The 23,468-nt window shown below is 36.9% G+C and overlaps 1 protein-coding gene across 1 annotated transcript in view; it reads right to left on the reverse strand.

The window, feature by feature from the left end:
• SLC49A4 (solute carrier family 49 member 4) overlaps positions 1-23,468 on the reverse strand; it is an 86,859-nt gene that overhangs the window by 8,510 nt on the left and 54,881 nt on the right. The window contains exons 6-7 of the mRNA XM_065876987.1: positions 22,168-22,235; positions 18,956-19,083 (exon numbers count right to left, since the gene is read on the reverse strand). Coding sequence (XP_065733059.1) covers positions 18,956-19,083; positions 22,168-22,235 — 196 coding nt within the window. The remainder of the gene's footprint in view (positions 1-18,955; positions 19,084-22,167; positions 22,236-23,468) is intronic.

Consider the following 23,468-nt stretch of genomic DNA (forward strand, 5'->3'; position numbering starts at 1 on the left):
TATTTTTAATAAAAATATTTGTTAAGTAAAAATATTTCTCTGCAGAAAGTGAGGGAATTACCCTAAATCTGTTATGTATTATTCATAGAACATATCAAATTACCAGAATTTACCACACCTGATTGCAATCATTAACAATCCCTAACATTGTTGAAGAGGTAACAGCATCTAACAGCATTTCTCTAATTAATCTCAACTCACACTTCCTCCTCCAATTACAGTAGCCTTTCAGGATTACAAAATATTTAACACATTCTAGTACCACAAATAGCTGGTGATTACTTTGAGTTTCTTTGATTAGAAGACACATGGAACTAGAGAATAAAAGGATGATGGTGAATAAAGAATGCATTGCTGGCTAAAGCAGTGACCAGGCTATTCACAGGATTAAATGAGAAGCACCTGATGGATATAAACACATGTAAAACATGAAGCACTTTTCAAGAGTTTCTTAAAAACAAAACAAAACCCCATACCTTATGCTCACTGTATATTTGCTGGACATAGATCACACAAATCAATCAACACTTCTTACACATGACTCATTAGTGGTACATTAGGAAATCTAGGGATGGAGTATCACTGGTAGCTTTATAGAGTATTCTATCTACAAAACACTTTATACTAATTTATGGTCAGTCATGGTAACCAGAGCAGAGACCACTACTGACTCCAAAACAGATGAGCCTAGAAGTTTAAGATGAAAAAACACTGAATATAGCACAGAGAACTATATTCAGTATCCTATGATAAACCATAAAGGAAAAGAAGATTAAAAAAAAGAATATATATATATATATATATATGTAACTGAATCACTTTGCTGTACAGCAGAAATTAACACAACGTAAATCAACTATACTCCAATTAAAATTATTATTAATTAATAAAAGTTATTAATTAATTTTAAGAACTTATTAGTCATTATACACCCAGCATTTATCCCCAAACACAAAACACACTAGGTTTTTAAAGCTAATAAAGAGAAACACTTTAAAACAAAAGATATATAAGCGAAAAAGGTACAGAAAAGTGTGGTAAGGGATACAAACACACACACACATATGCACCTGTTTGTAAATGTATAGAGTTCTCTGGGAAAATTCAAGAAACTGACATTCAAGGTTGCCTCTAGAGAGGGAAATTGGGGGCCATGGGACAGTAGACATTTTTCATTGGACACCTTTTTCCTACTTTTTGAATTTAGTTTTTACTATGTGCATATCTTACCTACTTAACAAAATAAAAAAAGAGAAATGTCATTGCAAACTAATGAATCGGCAGCTAATCCAACTCGACTTCATGCAGGTTTGTTAGCTCCCTGACTCAGAAATGGTTATCAGCGGGTGAGCTGCCCCACACACCAGATATCTACACCACCCAGAAGCCATATAACCCAGCCTTGGTCCAAGATCCTTGACATAAATATTCCCACCTTATTTATTAGAATTCCTATTATATGTAGGATAAGTGGGATGAGACTGCTGATATAACTTCAGAGGCCAGAAATTAAAAAACCAAGCATTTTCATTCAATTCTCTCAATCTCAGTGTTTTCTTCTTGTATTACTATAAAAATCATGACCACAAGGTTGTTTTACACTGGCTGGATATATATGCAGAAATCACTTGTTGCTGTAGAAACTAAAGAATCAAAATAATTTACACATAGGGGATTGGTTCAAGATGGTGGAGTAGAAGAACGTGCTCTCACTCCCTCTTATGAGAGCACCAGAATCACAACTAACTGCTGAACAGTCATCAACAGGAAGACACTGGAACTCACCAAAAAAGATACCCCACATCCAAAGACAAAGGAGAAGCCACAATGAGACAGTAGGAGGGGCGCAATCATAGTAAAATCAAATCACATAACTGGTGGGTGGGTGACTCACAGACTGGAGAACACATACCACAGAAGTCCACCCACTGGAGTGAAGGTTCTGAGCCCCACGTCAGGCTTCTGAACCTGGGGGTCCGGCAACGGAAGGAAGAATTCCTGGAGAATCAGACTTTGAAGGCTAGTGGGATTTGACTGCAGGACTTCGACAGGGCTGGGGAAAACAGAAACTCCATTCTTGAAGGGCACACACAAAGTAGTGTGCGAACTGGGACCCAGGGGAAGGAGCAGTGACCCTGGGGGAGACTGAACCAGACCTACCTGCTAGTGTTGGAGGGTCCCCTGCAGAGGCGGGGGGTGGTTCTGTCTCACTGTGAGGACAAGGACACTGGCAGCAGAAGTTCTGGGAAGTACTCCTTGGCGTGAGCCCTCCCAGAGTCCTCCATTGGCCCCACCAAAGAGCCCAGGGAGGCTCCAGTGTTGGGTCGCCTCAGGCCAAACAACCAACAGGGAGGGAACCCAGACCCACCCATCAGCAGTCAAGTGGATTAAAGTTTTACTGAGCTCTGCCCACCAGAGAAACAGCCAGCTCTACCCACGATCAGTCCCTCCCATCAGGAAACTTGCACAAGCCTCTTAGATAGCCTCATCTACCAGAATGCAAACAGCAGAAGCAAGAACTACAATCCTGCAGCCTGTGGAAAAAAACCCACATTCACAGAAAGACAGACAAGATGAAAAGGCAGAGGGCTATGTACCAGATGAAGGAACAAGATAAAACCCAAGAAAAACAACTAAATGAAGCAGAGGTAGGCAACCTTCCAGAAAAAGAATTCAGAATAATGATAGTGAAGATGATCCAGCACCTCGGAAAAAGAATGGAGGCAAAGATCGAGAAGATGCAAGAAATGTTTAACAAAGACCTAGAAGAATTAAAGAACAAACAAACAGAGGTGAACAATACAATAACTGAAATGAAAATTACACTAGAAAGATTAAACAGAATAACTGAGGCAGAAGAACGGATAAGTGACCTGGAAGACAGCATGGTGGAATTCACTGCTGCGGAACAGAATAAGGAAAAAAGAATGAAAAGAAATGAAGACAGCCTAAGGGACCTCTGGGACAACATTAAACGCAACAACATTCACATTATAGGGGTCCCAGAAGGAGAAGAGAGAGAGAAAGGACTCGAGAAAATATTTGAAGAGATTATAGTTGAAAACTTCCCTAACATGGGAAAGAAAAAAGCCACCCAAGTCCAAGAAGCGCAGAGAGTCCCATACAGGATAAACCCAAGGAGAAACACGCTGAGACACAAAGTAATCAAACTGGCAAAAATTAAAGAAAAGAAAAATTATTGAAAGCAGCAAGGGAAAAATGACAAATAACATACAAGGGAACTCCCATAAGGTTAACAGCTGATTTCTCAGCAGAAACTCTACAAGCCAGAAGGGGGTGGCATGATATACTTAAAGTGATGAAAGGGAAGAACCTACAACCAAGATTACTCTACCCAGCAAGGATCTCATTCAGATTCGATGGAGAAATCAAAAGCTTTACAGACAAGCAAAAGCTAAGAGAATTCAGCACCACCAAACCAACTCTACAACAAATGCTAAAGGAACTTCTCTAAGTGGGAAACACAAGAGAAGAAAAGGACCTACTAAAACAAACCCAAAACAATTAAGAAAATGGTAATAGGAACATACATATTGATAATTACCTTAATCGTGAATGGATTAAATGCTCCAACCAAAAGACACAGGCTTGCTGAATGGATACAAAAACAAGACCCATATATACGCTGCCTATAAGAGACCCACTTCAGACCTAGGGACACATACAGACTGAAAGTGAGGGGATGGAAAAAGATATTCCATGCAAATGGAAATCAAAAGAAAGCTGGAGTAGCAATACTCATATCAGAAAAAATAGACTTTAAAATAAAGAATGTTACAAGAGACAAGGAAGGACACTCCATAATGATCAAGGGATCAATCCAAGAAGAAGATATAACTATTATAAATATATATGCACCCAACATAGGAGCACCTCAATACATAAGGCAACTGCTAACAGCTATAAAAGAGGAAATCAACAATAACACAATAATAGTGGGGGACTTTAACACCTCACTTACACCAATGGAGATCATCCAAACAGAAAATTGATAAGGAAACACAAGCTTTAAATGACACAATAGACCACATAGATTTAATTGATATTTATAGGACATTCCATTCAAAAACAGCAGATTACACTTTCTTCTCAAGTGCACACGGAACATTCTCCCGGATAGATCACATCTTGGGTCACAAATCAAACCTCAGTAAATTTAAGAAAACTGAAAGCATATCAAGCATCTTTTCTGCCCATGACGTTATGATATTAGAAATGAATTACAGGGAAAAAAACGTAAAAAACACAAACACATGGATGCTAAACAATACGTTACTAAATAGCCAAGAGATCACTGAAGAAATCAAAGAGGAAATCAAAGAATACCTAGAGACAAATGACTATGAAAACACGACGATCCAAAACCTATGGGATGCAGCAAAAGCAGTTCTAAGAGGGAAGTTTATAGCTATACTCAAGAAACAACAAGAAAAATCTCAAATAAACAATCTAACCTTACACCTAAAGTAACTAGAGAAAGAAGAGCAAACAAAACCCAAAGTTAGCAGAAGAAAAGAAATCATAAAGATCAGAGTAGAAATAAATGAAACAGAAACAAAGAAAACAATAGCAAAGATCAATAAAACTAAAAGCTGGTTCTTTGAATAGATAAACAAAATTGATATACCATGAGCTAGACTTATCAAGAAAAAGAGGGAGAGGACTCAAATCAATAAAATTAGAAATGAAAAAGGAGGAGTTACAACAGACACCACAGAAATACAAAGCATCCTAAGAGACTACTACAAAAAACTCTATGCCAATAAAATGGACAACCTGGAAGAAATGGACAAATTCTTTTTTTTTTTTTTTTTTTTCTTTGTGGTACGTGGGACTCTTACTGTTGTGGCCTCTCCCGTTGCGGAGCACAGGCTCCGGATGCGCAGGCTCAGCAGCCATGGCTCACGGGCCTAGCCGCTCCGCGGCATGTGGGATCTTCCCGACCCGGGGCACAAACCCGTGTCCCTTGCATCAGCAGGCAGACTCTCAACCACTGCACCACCAGGGAAGCCCTGGACAAATTCTTAGAAAGGTATAACCTTACAATACTGAACAAGGAAGAAAGAGAAACTATGAACAGACCAATCACAAGTAATGAAATTGCAACTGTGATTAAAAGTCTTCCATCAAACAAAGGTCCAGGACAAGATGGCTTCACAGGTGAATTCTATCAAACATTTAGACAGGAGCTAACACCCATCCTTCTCAAACTCTTCCAAAAAAATTGCAGAGGAAGGAACACTCCCAAACTCATTCTATCAGGCCACCATCACCCTGATACCAAAACCAGACAAAGATACTACAGAAAAAGAAAATGACACACCAATATCACTGATGAATATAGATGCAAAAATCCTCAACAAAACACTAGCAAACAGAATCCAACAACACATTAAAAGGATCATACATCATGATCAAGTAGGATTTATCCCAGGAATGCAAAGATTCTTCAATATATGCAATTTAATCAATGTGATACACCATATTAGCAAACTGAAGGATAAAAACCATATGATCAGTGCAATATATGCAGAAAAAGCTTTTGACAAAATTCAACACCCATTTATGATAAAAACTCTCCAGAAAGTGGGCATAGAGGGAACCTACCTCAACATAATAAAGGCCATATATGACAAACCCACAGCAAACATCATTCTCAATGGCGAAAAACTGAAAGCATTTCCTCTAAGATCAGGAACAAGACAAGGATGTCCACTCTCACCATTATTGTTCAACATAGTTTTGGAAGTCCTAGCCATGGCAATCAGAGAAGAAAAAGAAATAAAAGGAATACAAATTGGAAAAGAAGAAGTCAAACTGTCACTGTTTGCAGGTGACATGATACTATACATAGAGAATCCTAAAGATGCCACCAGGAAACTACTAGAGCTAATCAATGAAATTGGTAAAGTTGCAGGATACAAAATTAATGCACAGAAGTCTCTTGCATTCCTATACACTAATGATGAAAAATCTGAAAGAGAGATTAAGGATCACTCCCATTTACCATAAAAACAAAAAGAATAAAATACCTAGGAATAAACCTACCTAGGGAGACAAAAGACCTGTATACAGAAAACTATAAGACACTGATGAAAGAAATTAAAGATGATACCAACAGATGGAGAGATATACCATGTTCTTGGATTGGAAGAATCAATATTGTGAAAATGACTATACTACCCAAAGCAATCTACAGATTCAACACAATCCGTATCAAATTACCAATGGCATTTTTTACAGAACTAGAACAACAAATCTTAAAATTTGAATGGAGACACAAAAGACCCCAAATAGCCAAAACAGTCTTGAGGGAAAAAGCAGAGCTGGAGGAATCAGACTCCCTGACTTCAGACTATACTACAAAGCTTCAGTAATCAAGAAAATATGGTACTGGCAGAAAAACAGAAATATAGATCAATGGAACAAGATAGAAAGCCCAGAGATAAACCCACACACCTATGGTCAATTAATCTATGACAAGGGAGGCAAGGATATACAGTGGAGGAAAGAGAGTCTCTTCAATAAGTGGTGCTGGGAAAACTGGACAGCTACATGTAAAAGAATGAAATTACTGGGCTTCCCTGGTGGCGCAGTGGTTGAGAGTCTGCCTGCCGATGCAGGGGACACGGGTTCGTGCCCCGGTCTGGGAAGATCCCACATGACGCGGAGCAGCTAGGCCCATGAGCCATGGCCGCTGAGCCTGTGCATCCGGAGCCTGTGCTCCGCAACGGGAGAGGCACGACAGTGAGAGGTCTGTGTACCGCAAAAAAAAAAAAAAAATGACACATGCACCCCAATGTTCACTGCAGCACTATTTACAATAGCCAGGTCATGGAAGCAACCTAAATGCCCATTGACAGATGAATGGATAAAGAAGGTGTGGTACATATATACAATGGAATATTACTCAGCCATAAAAAGGAACGAAACTGGGTCATTTGTAGAGTCATGGATGGATCTACAGACTGTCATACAGAGTGAAGTAAGCTGGAAAAAGAAAAACAAATATTATATATTAACGCATATATGTGGAACCTAGAAAAATGGTAGAGATGAACCAGTTTGCAGGGCAGAAATTGAGACACAGATGTAGAGAACAAACGTACGGACACCAAGAGGGCAAAGCAGCAGGGGTGGGGTGGTGGTGGTGGTGTAATGAATTGGGAGATTGGGATTGACATGTATACACTGATGTGTATAAAATGACTAATAAGGACCTGCTGTATAAAAAAAATAAATTAAAAAAAATTTACACAGGAAAGGGTTAAATTAAGATCTTCATAATCAGAATGGGGGAAAGGTAGCTGTGTCAGGATTGATTTAATATTTTCCCCAGTGTTCTGGAACATACATAAAGTAAAACCAGATTATTATGTGTCTGAATTTGACTTCCATTTGAATTTTCAGTTAAGAGTCTGATACAGTATCTTTACACACTGGTTTGGCAGATCCAGTGGGTGAATGTCATCTATTAAAAGTCAGGCAGACAAGATAACTTCCTGCTCATCAGAGAAGTTCAATACATGATCATTAAATATTTCCATGACTTTCTATAGTACTGATACTAAAATTAAAATAAACTGCCTTTCAATAAAAGTCAAGGTAAGGGCTTCCCTGGTAGCGCAGTGGTTGAGAGTCCGCCTGACGATGCAGGGGACACGGGTTCGTGCCCCGGTTCGGGAAGATCTCACATGCCGCAGAGCGGCTGGGCCCGTGAGCCATGGCCGCTGAGCCTGCGTGTCCGGAGCCTGTGCTCCGCAACGGGAGAGGCCACAACAGTGAGAGGCCCGCGTACCGCCAAAAAAAAAAGTCAACGTAAGTTAGCAGAACAAACACAATGCTGACACAGATTTTTTTTTTCAAAGAAGCTGATACAATTTCATAGGCTCATAATTTCAAAGGCTCATAATTTCAGTTGCAAAAAACAAAGTCCTCTGTAGCACAAAATACAGTAACAAAGGCTGTATTTCAAGAATATGACTTGGATCGTAACCCTGAAAGAACTCTTCTCTCCACCCCTGCCTCCAGTGACAAACCAAATTACTAAACTTTAGGGAAGTAAAACTATGTATGAATACATTTTTATTAATCAACTTACTCAAACCTTAGGTGATCAGTAGTTATAAAACAAATCACAAAATTTCAGTGAAGATGTATTGCCACTCAGCACTGACTTAAATTTATATAATTTTAAAAACATTTTTAAAACTGCTTTTAAAAATATTATCATACTTGACTATCCTATCAACTCTTTGAGGCAGGTAAAGTAAGATGAAGTGCCTGAAATTCTGAAAGTCAAAATGACTTACATAGAAACAATGTAAATTACCAGTGCTAATAACAATAGTATAATTAAGGCCTACAGAATCTAGCGTGCTTTCCACCAAGCCACTGTATCAGATTGAAAAAAAATTCTTCTTTTATAATATTTCTTTTATTCAATGGTATTGACACAAAAGGAATGCTTCTCAAATCTGTATTCCACACAGAAGCTGGAAGTGACTGCTCATAAGACAGATGACAGAATAAAAAACAGAGCCCCAAAAGGGTACAGACAAAAAAGATGAAATTTCATCATGATAAATGTAAAATGGGTCCAAAAATTATTGCTTAGGTATATAATAGGGAAAAGTTAGCTTAAGCCTTTCTTCAAAACCATTAAAAAAAAAAAAGCATTTATCAAGTGCCTCTTATATGAAAGCAGCTACGCTGGAACAGCAAATAGGACACTCTATCCTCAAATCATTCCTAATCTAAAGGAATATGATGGACAGCTATGGGCTCAGCAGCCATTTATATGCACAGTGTTAAGATAATTATACTTTATTCTCTTTAAAAGAAACCAAAAAAAGCTATGAGAAGCCACAGCCTCCTAGCATTAGGTGCCAAGTGCAGCAGGGAAAGTGTGCCAAATTCTAGTAATACTGTTTAAGGAGGAGCCTGACAAGCTATGGTAGGTTTAGAAGACTGACTATGCTTGTTGGTGGTGTGGAATCTATGTCTGATGAGGAAAGGTTTTGAGAATTGGGGGATGTTTAGATTAATGGCTAAATCCAGGCATGACTGACATATTCAAATGTTCTGAGGGCTGTCAACAGAAGAGGGAGGTGGCCGACTTGCTCTGTGGGAGTTGTGTTGCTCCAAAAAGTAATAGCTTGATAGGAGGAAGAATTTCCCAGGACCCAGAGCTGATTAACAAGGGAGGTTTTCATTCAAGTTGTGGTCATATGAACATACATCTGGATTGTAATGGAAGAGACTCATTTATTGAGTAAGTTATATCAGATGATGACTAAGGTAGATCAATAACAGGTCAAGTTATTTAAGTAGATCAATAACAAATTTAGATACATGTAAGTAAAGAGCTTAACTAGGATATTAAAAACAAAAACCTAAAAGGTGCTTCTTAGTGGGTAAGAATAATAGCAATTTTTTTTACAGTTTTATTAAGAAGCATTATAAATATGAAATAAGGATTATAAAATAACAATACATTTTTATCATAAATTATTTGAATGATTAGAATCAAGAAATTTCCCTAAGTAGTAGGTTTATCACATTAATACACTTTATTAGATAAATTTTTATTATTGTACACACTGACTGAATTTTTATTTCATGATAAAAGTTAGGAAAGTTAACTGGGGATTATTAGATTTGACATTTATTAAAAATATGTATAAAAACTAAATTAAACTTGATATTGCAAGTGAAAATACTCCTTTTGGAAATAAAGACATACACGTAAAGGCAAACAGTAAACATTCAAAAGTTTGCCAACTAGAGTTTTTCATATGTTTTGGGCATGTTGAATATATAGAATACATATGTATGTATAGACACATACACTGATATACATTTCTATATCATTGAGCTGTGCCTTTCTTCTCAGCCTCACATTTTCTTCCTAAAAATGATTACTGTGGCCTTCATGGTCTATCACTAATTAAAATACGCAGTACGGGAGTTCGCTGATGGTCCAGTGGTGAAGAGTCTGCCTTCCCATGCAGGGGACGCGGGTTCGATCCCTGATTGGGGAACTGGGATCCCACATGCTGCAGGTAAACTAATCCCGCGTGCCAGAACTACTGAGCTCGTGTGCCTCAACCAGAGAAGAGAAAACCCGCATGCCACAACTGGAGAGAAGTCTGTGCACCGCAATAAAAGATCCCGCGTGCCACCACTAAGACCTGACGCAGCCATAACAATAAATAAATGAATAAAATAAAATAAAGTAAAATAAAATATGCAGTAATGAAACTGGGGTTCCAAAAGAGAAGGGGGCATATTTTGCTGCAATATTCATTAATGGTGATGGTTTTCTTTCCACGTGTTATTACCTTGTGGGTGTCCCTTGTTTAGTCCCTTTGGTGGCAAAGTTTAGTCCTATAAAGACTGACAGTTATGTTTAGAGTCCCTTATGACTGGAAGGCACAGTTATTATCTTGCAGAAATGAAGCACAACTAATAATTCTTTGAAACAGTGGGCCCAGAGTAGAGATTGGTTGGGAAATCAGATATCCTAAGTAGTATAGGTTTATCAGTAACCTTTAAGCTCCCAAAGAATGACATATGGTTCTGCAGAAGGCAATGTACTATTAACTCATGGAACACTGACTGATCACCTGGTCAAACCCGCTACCTTCAAGAAACACAAATTCTACTTGAAGACTTATTTCTCTTCTTGAAAATCTCCATGGATAAACATTACATGACCTCAGTAAGAAGCGTTTATCTGAGCATTTCACAAATCCATCCTCGTCTTTTAATCCATGTTCTATTTCTGCCTCTTAATCAGTCATGAACATGAGTAATTCACTTTTAGTTCATACTGAAAATAATAATTCGCTCCTTAGCCTTCTTTCTTTAAAGTTTAAAACCCCTAATTTCCTTAATAATGTGCATTTCTTTAATCATGCTCATCCTTTTCTGAATTTTCTCATTTCTCCCCATTTTTGGGCAAGTGTATGTTTTTATTTCTTTGCATGCTATTAAAATGGGACACAATTATCTTAACAAAGGCAAAATGCATGAAAATATATTAAGAGGATTACTCTCTAGCCTATACATGTCACATGCTTTTCAATACAACCAAATATATTTCCTTTCTTCAATTATCACTTAAAGCCAGCTTGTAGTCGGCTATCACCCTCAAGGGGCTTCTATCTAGCTAATCACCTCCCCTTATTCTCCCCACCCATTATCTGTTTCCGACATCACCATCATGGCATCTTAGTAACTTGCATTCGATGAAGAACCTCCCCCAAAGCATCTTCTGTTAAACAGTCAAATTACACTGTTTCAGCAAACTCAACACCAAAGTGCTAACATTTTTCAAAATGTCATTTTCAAAGTATTCATCTATTCAGTGAAAAATGACATGTGAATTGTGGCTAGCATGGCTAGACATCTAGTTCTCAGATAAGGTGAATAATGTATTTTCATAATTTTGTTTACAGCATAAGCTTCAAGATTTTGAGACTCATATTATCTAGTCATGAGTTTATTTACTGCTCTATTATAGCTAATTCAATTAATGAAGATATAATACAATATTAAATATTGAGTTTCCCTAAAGAAATAATAAAAGCATACCACTGAGAGCCTCCAAGAGGATGTATGTAAGCAAGTACATATACCAAAATAGTACACCTTTAGATAGAATGGAATGATCCAGCTTTTCTTCTATGGCAACAGTAATATCAAGATCAGTGGACTACAGAAAGATTGCATTAGAAGGTTCTAGCAGTAGTAGCACTTATAACACAAGGGTTGAACAAAATTAATAGCTTTTAATTTATTATGTCAACAGTTATAATTAATGTGTATATTTTCAAACACTTTTCATGTAAATTCTTCTGATTTATAAAAAGTAATAATAGAAACACTAAGTTTGCTAGAAACTGGAAAAAGACTAGACATTTTCCTGATTAAAAAAAGAATGACTCTGGTAAAAAAAAGAAACATGAATTTGCCATTACTGACTTTAAATATCAGCCTAAAGGTCTAGATGTGTCTATAATTAGATTTTGTAGTACATTCCCTTTCATGAAATCTTTTTTCTTAAAAGGAATTAGGTCAGATTTTTACAAAGGCAGTAAGAGTATCTATGACAGATTTATTCAAATTCTCCATTGTTCCATTAAAATATGCCCTTTTGCCTTCTTACAGCTAGTGCTGAATAACAGAGTGGCTAAGCTTCCTGACTATTATTGGCAATAAGTCATATCTATTGAGATTCAAAATAGAGACAAAATATACTTCATTCATTCATTCATTATTCAGGGCTTATGCTAGGTACTGGGGTGGGAGTTGGGGGTCAGAATTTAAAAGGCAAAAGTGCATGCTCCAGATTTTCAGACTGGTAGGGAGATAAGACATATACTCAAGTAACTATTAAGTGGTATCAGGAAAGAGAAAAAGAATACTATGATAATTCAGAGAAGGTATGTGAACAAATTTAGTCCTTAACCCAGTGTATTTGTAAGTTAAAAATGCATCTTTGTAGAGCAGAAACTAATAGAACAATGTAAAGCAATTATACTCCAATAAAGGTATTAAAAAATGCGCCTTTCAGGAGTTTCTAAGTGACATTAATAAACAGACTTACTTTCCAAAATAGCAGAATTTATAAATTCAGTGGTTAAGATGTCTACCTCAAACTCAACCTATCAATTCTAGCCTTGATTTAATTTAGAATTCTGCTTTCCTTTCTGTCCAACATAATTATTTTTAAGGACAGAATGGGAAAACAGTCTTGACTGGGGTCAATTACATCAATTTTCTTTAAAGATTTAAAAAGATGCATAGTTTTCACAATAAATGCTGGAGAGGGTGTGGAGAAAAGGGAACCCTCTTGCACTGTTGGTGGGAATGTAAATTGATACAGCCACTATGGAGAACAGTATGGAGGTTCCTAAAAAACTAAAAATAGAACTACCATACGACCCAGCAATCCCACTACTGGGCATATACCCTGAGAAAACCATAATTCAAAAGGAGTCATGGACCACAACGTTCATTGCAGCTCTATTTACAATAGCCAGGAGATGGAAGCAACCTAAGTGTTCACCGACAGGTGCATGGATAAAGAAGATGTGGCACATATGTACAATGGAATATTACTCAGCCATAAAAAGAAATGAAATTGAGTTATTTGTAGTGAGGTGGGTGGACCTAGAGTCTGTCATACAGAGTGAAGTAAGTCAGAAAGAGAAAAACAAATACCATATGCTAACACATATATATGGAATCCAAAAAAAAAAAAAAAAAAAGGTTCTGAAGAACCTAGGGGCAGGACAGGAATAAAGACGCAGATGTAGAGAATGGACTTGAGGACACGGGGAGGGGGAAGGGTAAGCTGGGACGAAGTGAGAGAGTGGCATGGACTTATATATACTACCAAACGTAAAATAGATAGCTAGTGGGAAGCAGCCGCATAGCACAGGGAGATCAGCTCAGTGCTTTGTGACCATCTACAGGGGTGGGATAGGGAGGGTGGGAGGAAGACACAAGAGGGAGGAGATATGAGGATATGTGTATATGTATACCTGATTCACTTTGTTATAAAGCAGAAACTAACACACCATTGTAAAGCAATTATATTCCAATAAAGATGTTAAAAAAATAAAATGATGCATAGTTTTCAAATATATATATATGTCTTCTGATTATAAAAGTAAAACAAATTCAGTGTTACAAATCCAGACAAAAAAGGAGGTAAGGGGCTTCCCTGGTGGTGCAGTGGTTGAGAGTCCGCCTGCCGATGCAGGGGACGCGGTTTTGTGCCCCGGTCCGGGAAGATCCCACATGCCACGGAGCGGCTGGGCCCGTGAGCCATGGCCGCTGAGCCTGTGCATCCGGAGCCTGTGCTCTGCAACGGGAGAGGCCGCAACAGTGAGAGGCCCGCATACCGCCAAAAAAAAAGGAGGTAAAAAACTAAATCTCCTCCATCCAGAGATAAAACTGTTAATTTTATCAGGTTAAATAGAAAATACATGAAATTTAATGAACATATTATCTTATAATGAATATTCTGCACTTAATTCAAGGGAACAAATCTGTTCATCATGTACTCACGACTATATTCTTGTGAAATCTAACATATGCATACATGTCATACAGTATCACAAAAAAAATCTGAGTGTAATGCTATGAACAAACAGAGTTGTAAACTAAAACTGTTCCACCAGAATGTTGTACAGCTGCTAAAGTTGAAACTATACCAGAATAATAAAAAATTCTGGCTCAGGACACTCGACAAAATTGCTCAAAACCCTAATGAAGGAATGTTAGTATATTAAAAGTGCAAAGTATCCAAAGAAAGATTACTCTGGACAACTGGGATTTATAGGCAAAGCAATAAACACTGAAAAGAGGGAATCCCAGCAGGATGGTACAGAGCAGAGGTTTCCAAACCTTCCTTCTCAGCACCCTTTGTATCTCAGTAATTTTTTAGTGGTGCCTCAAGGCCAAAGGAAATAGCTAACAATTCTGTTAATTACATGGTTAGGTCCAAACAATTTAATAAATATATATATATCCTAACAATTTAGTGGCCATTAAAAAATACTCATATATTGAAAGAAATAGATTTTTACTTCATTCTTAAACAACCACAATTACTTACTAATGGGATGTGTACATCTGACAGGCACTACACAACTTCTCAAATCTTGTAATCAGAACGGCACTGCCACCCTCATTTCCTGTTCCACACTTATTACTGTGTGGAATGATGTCCCCTCCTTCCCCCAAAAGATATTCACGTGTGAATTCCTGGAAACTGTGAATATGTTTCCATACCTGGCAGAAAGTATTAAGGCTGCAGATGGAATTAAGGTTGCTAATCAGCTGATTTTAAAATTGGGAGATTATCCTGGATTACCTGGGTAGACCCAATGTAATCACAAGGATCCTTAAAAGTAGAAGAAGGAGGCAGACTATGAAGTTCAGAGGAAGATGTTACCTTGGAAGGAAGGAACAATGCAATATGAGATGCAATATAAGAAGGACTTGACCTGCTGTTGCCAGCTTTACAGATGGATGCAGGGAGCCATGAGCCACGGAATGTGGACAGCCTCTAGAAGTTAGAGAAGGCAACGAAACAAATTCTTCCCTAGTGTCTGCCCACATTTTGATTTTAGCCTCGGGAGACTCGAGTTGGACTTCTAACTTACAGAAATATATGATAATAAATTGGTGTTTTTTTAAGCCACTATGTTTGTGGTAGCTTATTAACAGCAGCCATAGAAAGACTAATATAGACCCCCAAATGATACTAATAACAATTAAAAACAACTGCAGCTATAAAGGTTTCAGGTCAATTAGATGAGCTAATAATAAGTAAACTGCCTATATTATACTCCTTGGCTAGACTCACCAAGAAAAAAAGAGAGCAGACTCAAATAAATAAAATCAGACATAAAAGAGATGTTGCAACTGATACCACAGAAACACAAAGGACAAGAGACTACTATGATATAATTATATGCCAACAAAATAGACAACCTAGAAGAAATGTATAAGTTTCTAGAAATATACAACCTACAAAGCCTGAATTGCAATGAAATAGAAAACTTGTACAGATCAGTTACTAGGAGGAGATTGGATCAGTAATCAAAAACCTCTCAACAAAGAAAGGTCCATGACCACAAGCCTCCACTGGTGAATTCTACCAAACTTTCAGAGGTGAACTAATACCAATCCTTTTCAAACTCTTCCAGAAAACAGAAGAGGGGGAAACTTCCAAATACATTTTACAAGGCCAGCATTATCCTGATACCAAAACCAGATAAGGATGCCACAAAAAAAGAAAATTACAGGCCAATATCCCTGATGAATACAGATGCAAAAATCCTTAACAAAATAGCAAACCAAATTCAACAATACATTAAAAGGATCATACACCATGATCAAGTGAGATTTATTCCAGGGACTCAAGGCTGGTTCAACATCTGCAAATCGGTCAATGTGATACACCACATTAACAAAATGAAGGGATAAAAATCATGTGATCATCCCAATAGAGAAAAAGCATTTGACAAAATTCAACACCCATTTATGATAAAAATGCTCAACACAGCAGGTAAAAAGGGAATGTATCTCAATGTAATAAAGGTCATATATGACAAGATCACAGTTAACATTATACTCAATGGTAAAAAGCTGAAAGCTTTTCCTCTAAGATCAGGAACAAGACAAGGATAATCACTCTCCCCACTCTTATTCAACGTGATATTCGGAAGTCCTAGTCACAGCAATTGGGCAAGAAAAAAAAAAGGTATCTAAACTGGGAAGAAGCAAAACTGACACTATTTGCAGATGACATATTATATACAGAAAATCCTAAAGACTCCATCAAAAAACTGTTGGGGGCTTCCCTGGTGGAGCAGTGGTTGAGAATCTGCCTGCTAATGCAGGGGACATGGGTTCGAGCCCTGGTCTGGGAGGATCCCACATGCCACGGAGCAACTAAGCCTGTGTGCTACAGCTACTGAGCCTGCGCGTCTGGAGCCTGTGAGCCGCAACAAGAGAGGCCTCGATGGTGAGAGGCCCACGCACCGTGATGAAGAGTGGCCTCCGCTTGCCACAACTAGAGAAAGCCCTCACACAGAAATGAAGACCCAACACAGCAAAAATAAATAAATTAATTAATAAAACAAAGGACTAGTCTTTAAAGAACAAAAGTTTAAAGGCCATTTGTTATCCTTTAAAAAGAAAAACTGTTGGAACTAATAAATTCAGTAAAATTGTAGGCTACAAAATCAATAGAAAAATCTTGCATTTCTCTACACTAGTAATGAACTATCTGAAAGAGAAATGAAGAAAAAAATCCCATTTACAATTATATCAAAATAATAAAATACCTAGGAATAAAATTAACCAAGGAGGTGAAAGATCTGTATATTGAAAACTTAAAGACATTAATTAAAGAAACTGAAGAAGACAAAAATAAATGGAAAGATATTCTGTGCTCATAGATTGGAAGAATTACTATTGTTAAAATGTCCATACTACCCAAAGCAATCCCTATCAAAATTCCAATGGCATTTTTCACAGAAATAGAACAAACAATCCCCAAATTTGTGTGGAACCATAAAAGACCCCGGAGAGCTAAAGCAACCTTGAGAAAGAAGAACAAAGCTGGAGGCATCACATGCCCTGATTTCAAACAATATTACAAAGCTATAGTAATTAATATAGTATAGTACTGGCATAAAAACTGAGACATAGATCAATGGAACAGAACAGAGAGCCCAGAAGTAAACCTACACACTTATGGTCAATTAATTTACAACAAAAAAGCCAGGACTATGCAATGGGGAAAGGACAGACTCTTCAATAAATGATATTAGGAAAACTGGACAACCACATGCAAAAGAATGAACTTGGACCACTATCTTACACCATATGCAAAAATTAACACAAAATTGATCACAGACTTGAATGTAAGACCTGAAACCATAAAACTCCTAGAATAAAATATAGGCAGTAAGTTCCTTGACATAGGTCTTGGCAATAATTTTTTGAATCTGACACCAAAAGCGAAAGAACAAAAGTGAAAATGAACAACTGGGACTATATCAAACTAAAGAGCTTCTGCACAGCAAAGGAAACCATCAACAAATGAAAACGCAACCTACTGAATGGGAGAAAATTGCAAACCATATATCTGATAAGGGGTTAATATCCAAAATATACAAAGAACTCATACAATTGAGTACCAAAAAGCAAACAATGCAATTAAAAAATGGGCAGAAGATCTGAATACTCATTTTTCCAAAGAAGACATACAGATGGACAACAGACACATAAAAGAAGTTCAATATCATTAATCATCAGGGAAACACAAATCAAAATCACAACGAGATATTACCTCACACGTGTCAGAATGGCTATTACCAATAAGACAAGAAATAACAAGTGTTGGCACGGATGTGGAGAAAAGGGAACCCTCCTACACTGTTGGTGGGAATGTAAATTGATACAGCCACTATGGAAAACAGTATGAAGGTTCCTCAAAAAACTAAAAACAGAACTACCATATGATCCAGCAATTCCATTTCTTATCTGAAGGAACTGAAATCACTATCTCAAAAAGATATCTACACCCCACCCCCGTTCACTGCAGCATTATTTACAATAGCAAAGATATGGAAACAACCTAAGTGTCCATCAATGGATGAATGGATAAAGAAATTGTGGAATATATATGCAATAGAATATTATTCAGCCATAAAGAATGAAATCTTGCTATTTGTGACATGTTTAGATCTTGAGGATATTATGCTAAGTGAAGTAAGTCAGACAGAGAAAGACAAATATTGTATGATCTCTCTTATATATGGAATCAAAAACAAACAAACAAAAAAACCCAACAAACCAAGCTCACAGAAACAGAGAACAGACTGGTGGTTGCAAGAGGTGGGTGGGGCGGTAGGAGAAATGGTGAACTGTTTGGTTTTTGTTTTTAGTTTAAATAAACTGAATAAAAAATTTTTAAAAAGGCTAAATAGAAAATAAACCTATAGGTGCTCATTCAGAGAATTTTACTGGTGTGTACTTGAAACATCATAGCTTTTTGCCTCTGTTCATGTTCATTTTCCTTCCTGTTTAACAATCATGTAATGGCTATAAACCAGATAAAAAATACTTGTATTATGCTCTGATATGATTTTTAAAAGAATATAAGCTTTTCCATGCCATATAAGCTTAGGCTAAAGATTACACATTTCCATATGCAAAATCCAATGGAAATGTTTTTAGTTATTTCTTGAGCTCTTTTTAGATGGGATGATGGTCTGATGGCTAGCAAGGGAGACCCTTTTGTATATTTAACAATTACTATGGGAAAAGTCCTACTGTCAGTGTGTATATACTTCTATAAACTGAAACTATTTATTCAAAGTTCAAAACAGTCTGTGTTCACCTGTGGTTAAAGGCAGGTGTGTGATGCTGTTCAAACAGGTCAGGGTGAACCACGTGGATGATAGTGTAGCCCCAGAAAACAGGAGGAGAAGAATTAGTTTCAGCATACCCCTGATAAAATCTGCAAACCTGAAAAGAAACAATGTTCTATTAATGCTAGATGGATTTTTAAAATACCATTTACATCAATGACACGTTTTCATTAAACAATAATTTCTTGAAAAAATTTCAATGCTTTTAAACGCAAGTTTTTTGATTTTTTTAAACCAATACAATTTCTGTGTTTGTGATAAATGTTGCTTCGTGATAAATGCGTTCTTTTTTCTCTTACAAAACACATAAAATGTGATCTCTGTTCTGGATTTGTAAGTTACAGGATGGATTCTGAGTTTTAAATTGCCACTTTACTTTCTTTATATATATTTTCTATAATTTCCAAACATCCTATAATGAGCACATATTGCCCTAGTTTTAGAAAACAGGCTAACTTGTTGATGTAAACTTGCAAAGATGGCTCTCCCAAAATTCAAACTCACCTAGAGAACCAATACAAATGGTTACACCAGAGCCTTTGGGGTCCTATACGACCTGGTCTCTGCCTCCACTTTCCCTTTGCCTTATTATTCTCCAGCTGCACAGCCCTGTTTCTGTTTCTCCTACATGCTACGGTTGTTTCCCACAGCAACGGTAGCTTCTGCACCTGTCCTGGAATGCTGGTACCCCCAGATCGTCAAATGACTTACTCTTGCTTATTGTTCAGGTCATTTGGGTCTCAGTTCAGGAAGGCTCTCCATGCTTGTGGAGGAAGCCCTCCCCATCCCAACTCCACACTCTATTTTCTCTATAGCATTTAACTCTATTGGAATTTCTCTTGTTTTTGCATTTATTGTTTGTCTTCCCTATCAGACTATAAGCTTTGTAAGAGCAAGAACATAGCTCTAGAATAGTGAATTTATTCTACAAAATTTGTGTATAATGTTTCACAGCATTTTAAGTTCTCAAAAATCCTGCTTTGTCTTGAATTAACATGAAACTCTTGGTTGAGATGCTTATCGTTTAGTGATGACCAAAAAGTTTTCCATTTGCCAACTGTTTTTCCTCATCTACTGATGAACCGTTGATTATATAAGCACAGTCCTCTTGCTGTGCCTGTACACAGCTTACTCTGTCCTTCAGAATTGTTCCTATTGTAGAAAAACTGATCCCATCCCAAATACAACATATACCACGTTTTCTCTGTTTTTTAAATTGATTTTAATTTCTACTGTAATTATATGACTTGCAATACTATCTTCCATTTTGCACTTATTTAATGTGATGTGGTTAATCATGTTTGTAAAGTGTTATCTAGACTAAAACGACTTCCTATGAGAGCTGATGCCACCTTTTGGTGGGAAAAATGGATGCACCTTTGCCTAGTGACTTTGGTTAGCTCTCTATTATGAAAGTTCACAAACAGAAAATTCTTATGTACTCTGAAAAAGGTTCCACAGCTTGATGGAAATGCCCCTCAAGAAAATCCAAATGCTTTGTTATAATTCCATGCTCACCACTTTTCTGCATGAACTTACTTGTCAGATGGGCAGATGGCCAGGTATGAGAGAATAGAAGTTTTCTGGTACAATCAGAATTGAGTGAAGTTGAACAGTGAGTAAGTTTTCCAGGGCCTGATCACACAAGAATAAACTGACTACTCTGGTCTACCAATTTTAGATATGTAGTCCTTTCAAATGGGCTTATACCATCAAAGTGTACAGTTAGGACCAAAGTATTACATTTAGTAGTAACCTTTAGTAATATAATCACAAAAAAAACGCACTCATATCTATAAGGAGATTCTGTTCTAGGGATCCCAAAAAGGCTGTTTTGAATATAATCTAAAAATTGATTTTAGGCTTAGGAGATACCTACAATTGATTTTGGATCCCAGAGTAAGGGCAGTACTTTTTAGAACTGCCATTTCAACAATTTAAAAACAGAAACGTCCTCATTCTAACTTTTCCATATAGTTAAAATTAAGGGTTTGTAGAACAAAATGAAGAGAAAGGAGCATTTGAGATGTCATTTCTGATACATAATGTGTCCCTCTTTGACCTATGTGGTGCTCAGAAAAGGATTTGGTAAATGATGACTCGCTATCATTGGCTTGGAGATTTAATTAGAAAAATTAGATATGATTCTTATCAAATGTGATAGGTCAGTGTATTCTAGTATCAGTGTAGTGATTTCCTACCAATAGCTATGCTCCTATTCGTCAGCTTTTCGATTTTATCCTCATATTTTTCTAACTTATAAAAACCTCAGATAAAGTGATTTAGAAATTACAGTGACAATTTATTCTTTCATTAGCCCAGAAACACTAGGCAAACTGTAAGGTTTAGATATAATATTATCCTGTGTCAACTGTGTTTAAATATTTAGACAGCAAGGTGCTTCACATATCTTATTTGATCTCCCCAAATATGTAATTAGATTCTCCCATTCCTGCTAAAGTTGACTGTCCAATTTTGTTTTTGATTAAACAGGGTAAAATGATTTGGAAAGTGAAAGAATATTATCTCACTGGAAACACCAAGTTTTATAGGTAGTTACCTACATGAGTGACATTTTCATTCTTTTCTTTTTTCAGAATAAATGAGGCTTTTTCCTTCTTCTGTTTCGTTCTTAAAATGTGTTGTCATAATGGTTAAGATCAGAGGGAGTTTGATGAAACTCTAAGTCTTTATGGACATTTTTCGTCAAAATGTGGTAACTATAGCATCATACCTGCCAAAATTGACCAGAAATAAATATCTGCTAATCAGGATACTGACTTTTCAGGGAAAGTTCTAGAGATGCTCATGAATGATTCCTTTCAATTCTTTTCTAATCTCAAAAACTATCAATTTGCCTTTATTATTGTATACTCTTTCCTTGGGTCCCATTTGTAGATGTTGCTCTCTAATAATATGGAGAAAGCCAGCTTAATTATACTGGAAATACATCTCTAGTCTCCAAAAACATTTTAGGATGGACTACTCCTGTGAAGGTTTCTTGTAGCAGCAATTCTACCTACTGCATGTGAATTTTCTTATAGCCTGAACAAGTGCCCTTATCTGACTTTTGCCTGTTTTACTTTTCCTTCAATTTTAATGTTTATCTAGGGGAGTGAAGTCTCCCTTTGGGCTTTTTTTGGTTCTGCCCACTCACATGTTTAACATAAAATATTCTCACCTTGCCATAGCTATTCCAACAACACAGCCTCCAACTATGGACCAAAATCCAATCCAGCCAGCATCTACCTGTTAAGAAAGTGGAAGACATATTTAATACAAGATTATCATATTGAAGTTTAGAAGGCATGGGAAACAATCCTCTATAATCAGTATGTTAATAGCTAAATGGCAGCAAATCTAGGAAACACTATTTAAGAAAATGAATCAAATGAAAGGATTCATGTGTGACTAATTAATACAAACTTACCTAAATAAATACATCCTTAACTTTTTATTGGAATATTTAAATCAACAAAATACTCAATGTCACAAACAGATATTTTTCAAATGTGTTCTACATGCCAGGCATTGTACCGGGAACTCTTAAGAAAACAGGCAAAGGAGAAAAGATGGTCACTGACCTAAAAAGCTTAAATACAGCCAAGATACAGGAAACTACTAGGCAATAATTAAGTGCTAAAATGTCTGGCACAAGTAAAAATGTATTAAGAGAAACACAGAAGAGTATGGGCAAGAGAGGGTTGGGGGGCAGGAAGAGAGAGAATATGGGTGGAGCACCTGGTGAAACTAGACAGAGAAAGAATTTGAGCTGGATTTCGAATGGATAGCTCACTCCACTCTTGAAGAAAACATTTCCAGCCCTGCCATTTACTAGCTTTGTGACTTTGGACAAATTATGTCGTCTTACCTATAAAATGGACTAAATGAGAGAATCTGCATATAGAACTTCGATCAGCAGTCGACATACAGGAAGTGCTCAATAAAGGTTAGAGCTGTTATGGTTACTTGATGATGTTTCTCTATCATCTAATGTCTTGTCTCTTTCCTACCTTCATGGACAAACTTATTCAGAGCAATCTACAAATGCTGCCCATATTTCCTAATCACTCATGTATCTCTCTTTCTTTTTATTCAAACAAAGTCACAAAAATTATAATCATCCTCATCAGCTCACTCAGTCCCATGTAATTAATTTTTTTTCATCTTGATCTTTTGTTAGCACTTTTATGAGTTCATCAGTTTTCCATGAGAGTTCTGAAAATGCTCATTCATTCAGTTCAGCAGTACAGTCAGTTACCAGAAACCTGTACTTGTCAGAGTCTTTTTCTTTAACTCTTACTATGACTTGGCTTCTATCTCAACTACATCCCAAGTCTCAGTTTCCTCATTAGTAGAATGGGGATAGTAAGGATTTTTCTGAGAATTAAATAAGTTAATAAATGCAAAGTGCTCAAGACCTGTTAGCTGTCAATACCTGACATTCCGTGTGTCCCTAACAACATCGGTGCATTTTGTCTC

Source organism: Phocoena phocoena, chromosome 4 (genome assembly GCF_963924675.1).
Source record: "Phocoena phocoena chromosome 4, mPhoPho1.1, whole genome shotgun sequence".
Classification (NCBI taxonomy): Eukaryota; Metazoa; Chordata; class Mammalia; order Artiodactyla; family Phocoenidae; genus Phocoena; species Phocoena phocoena.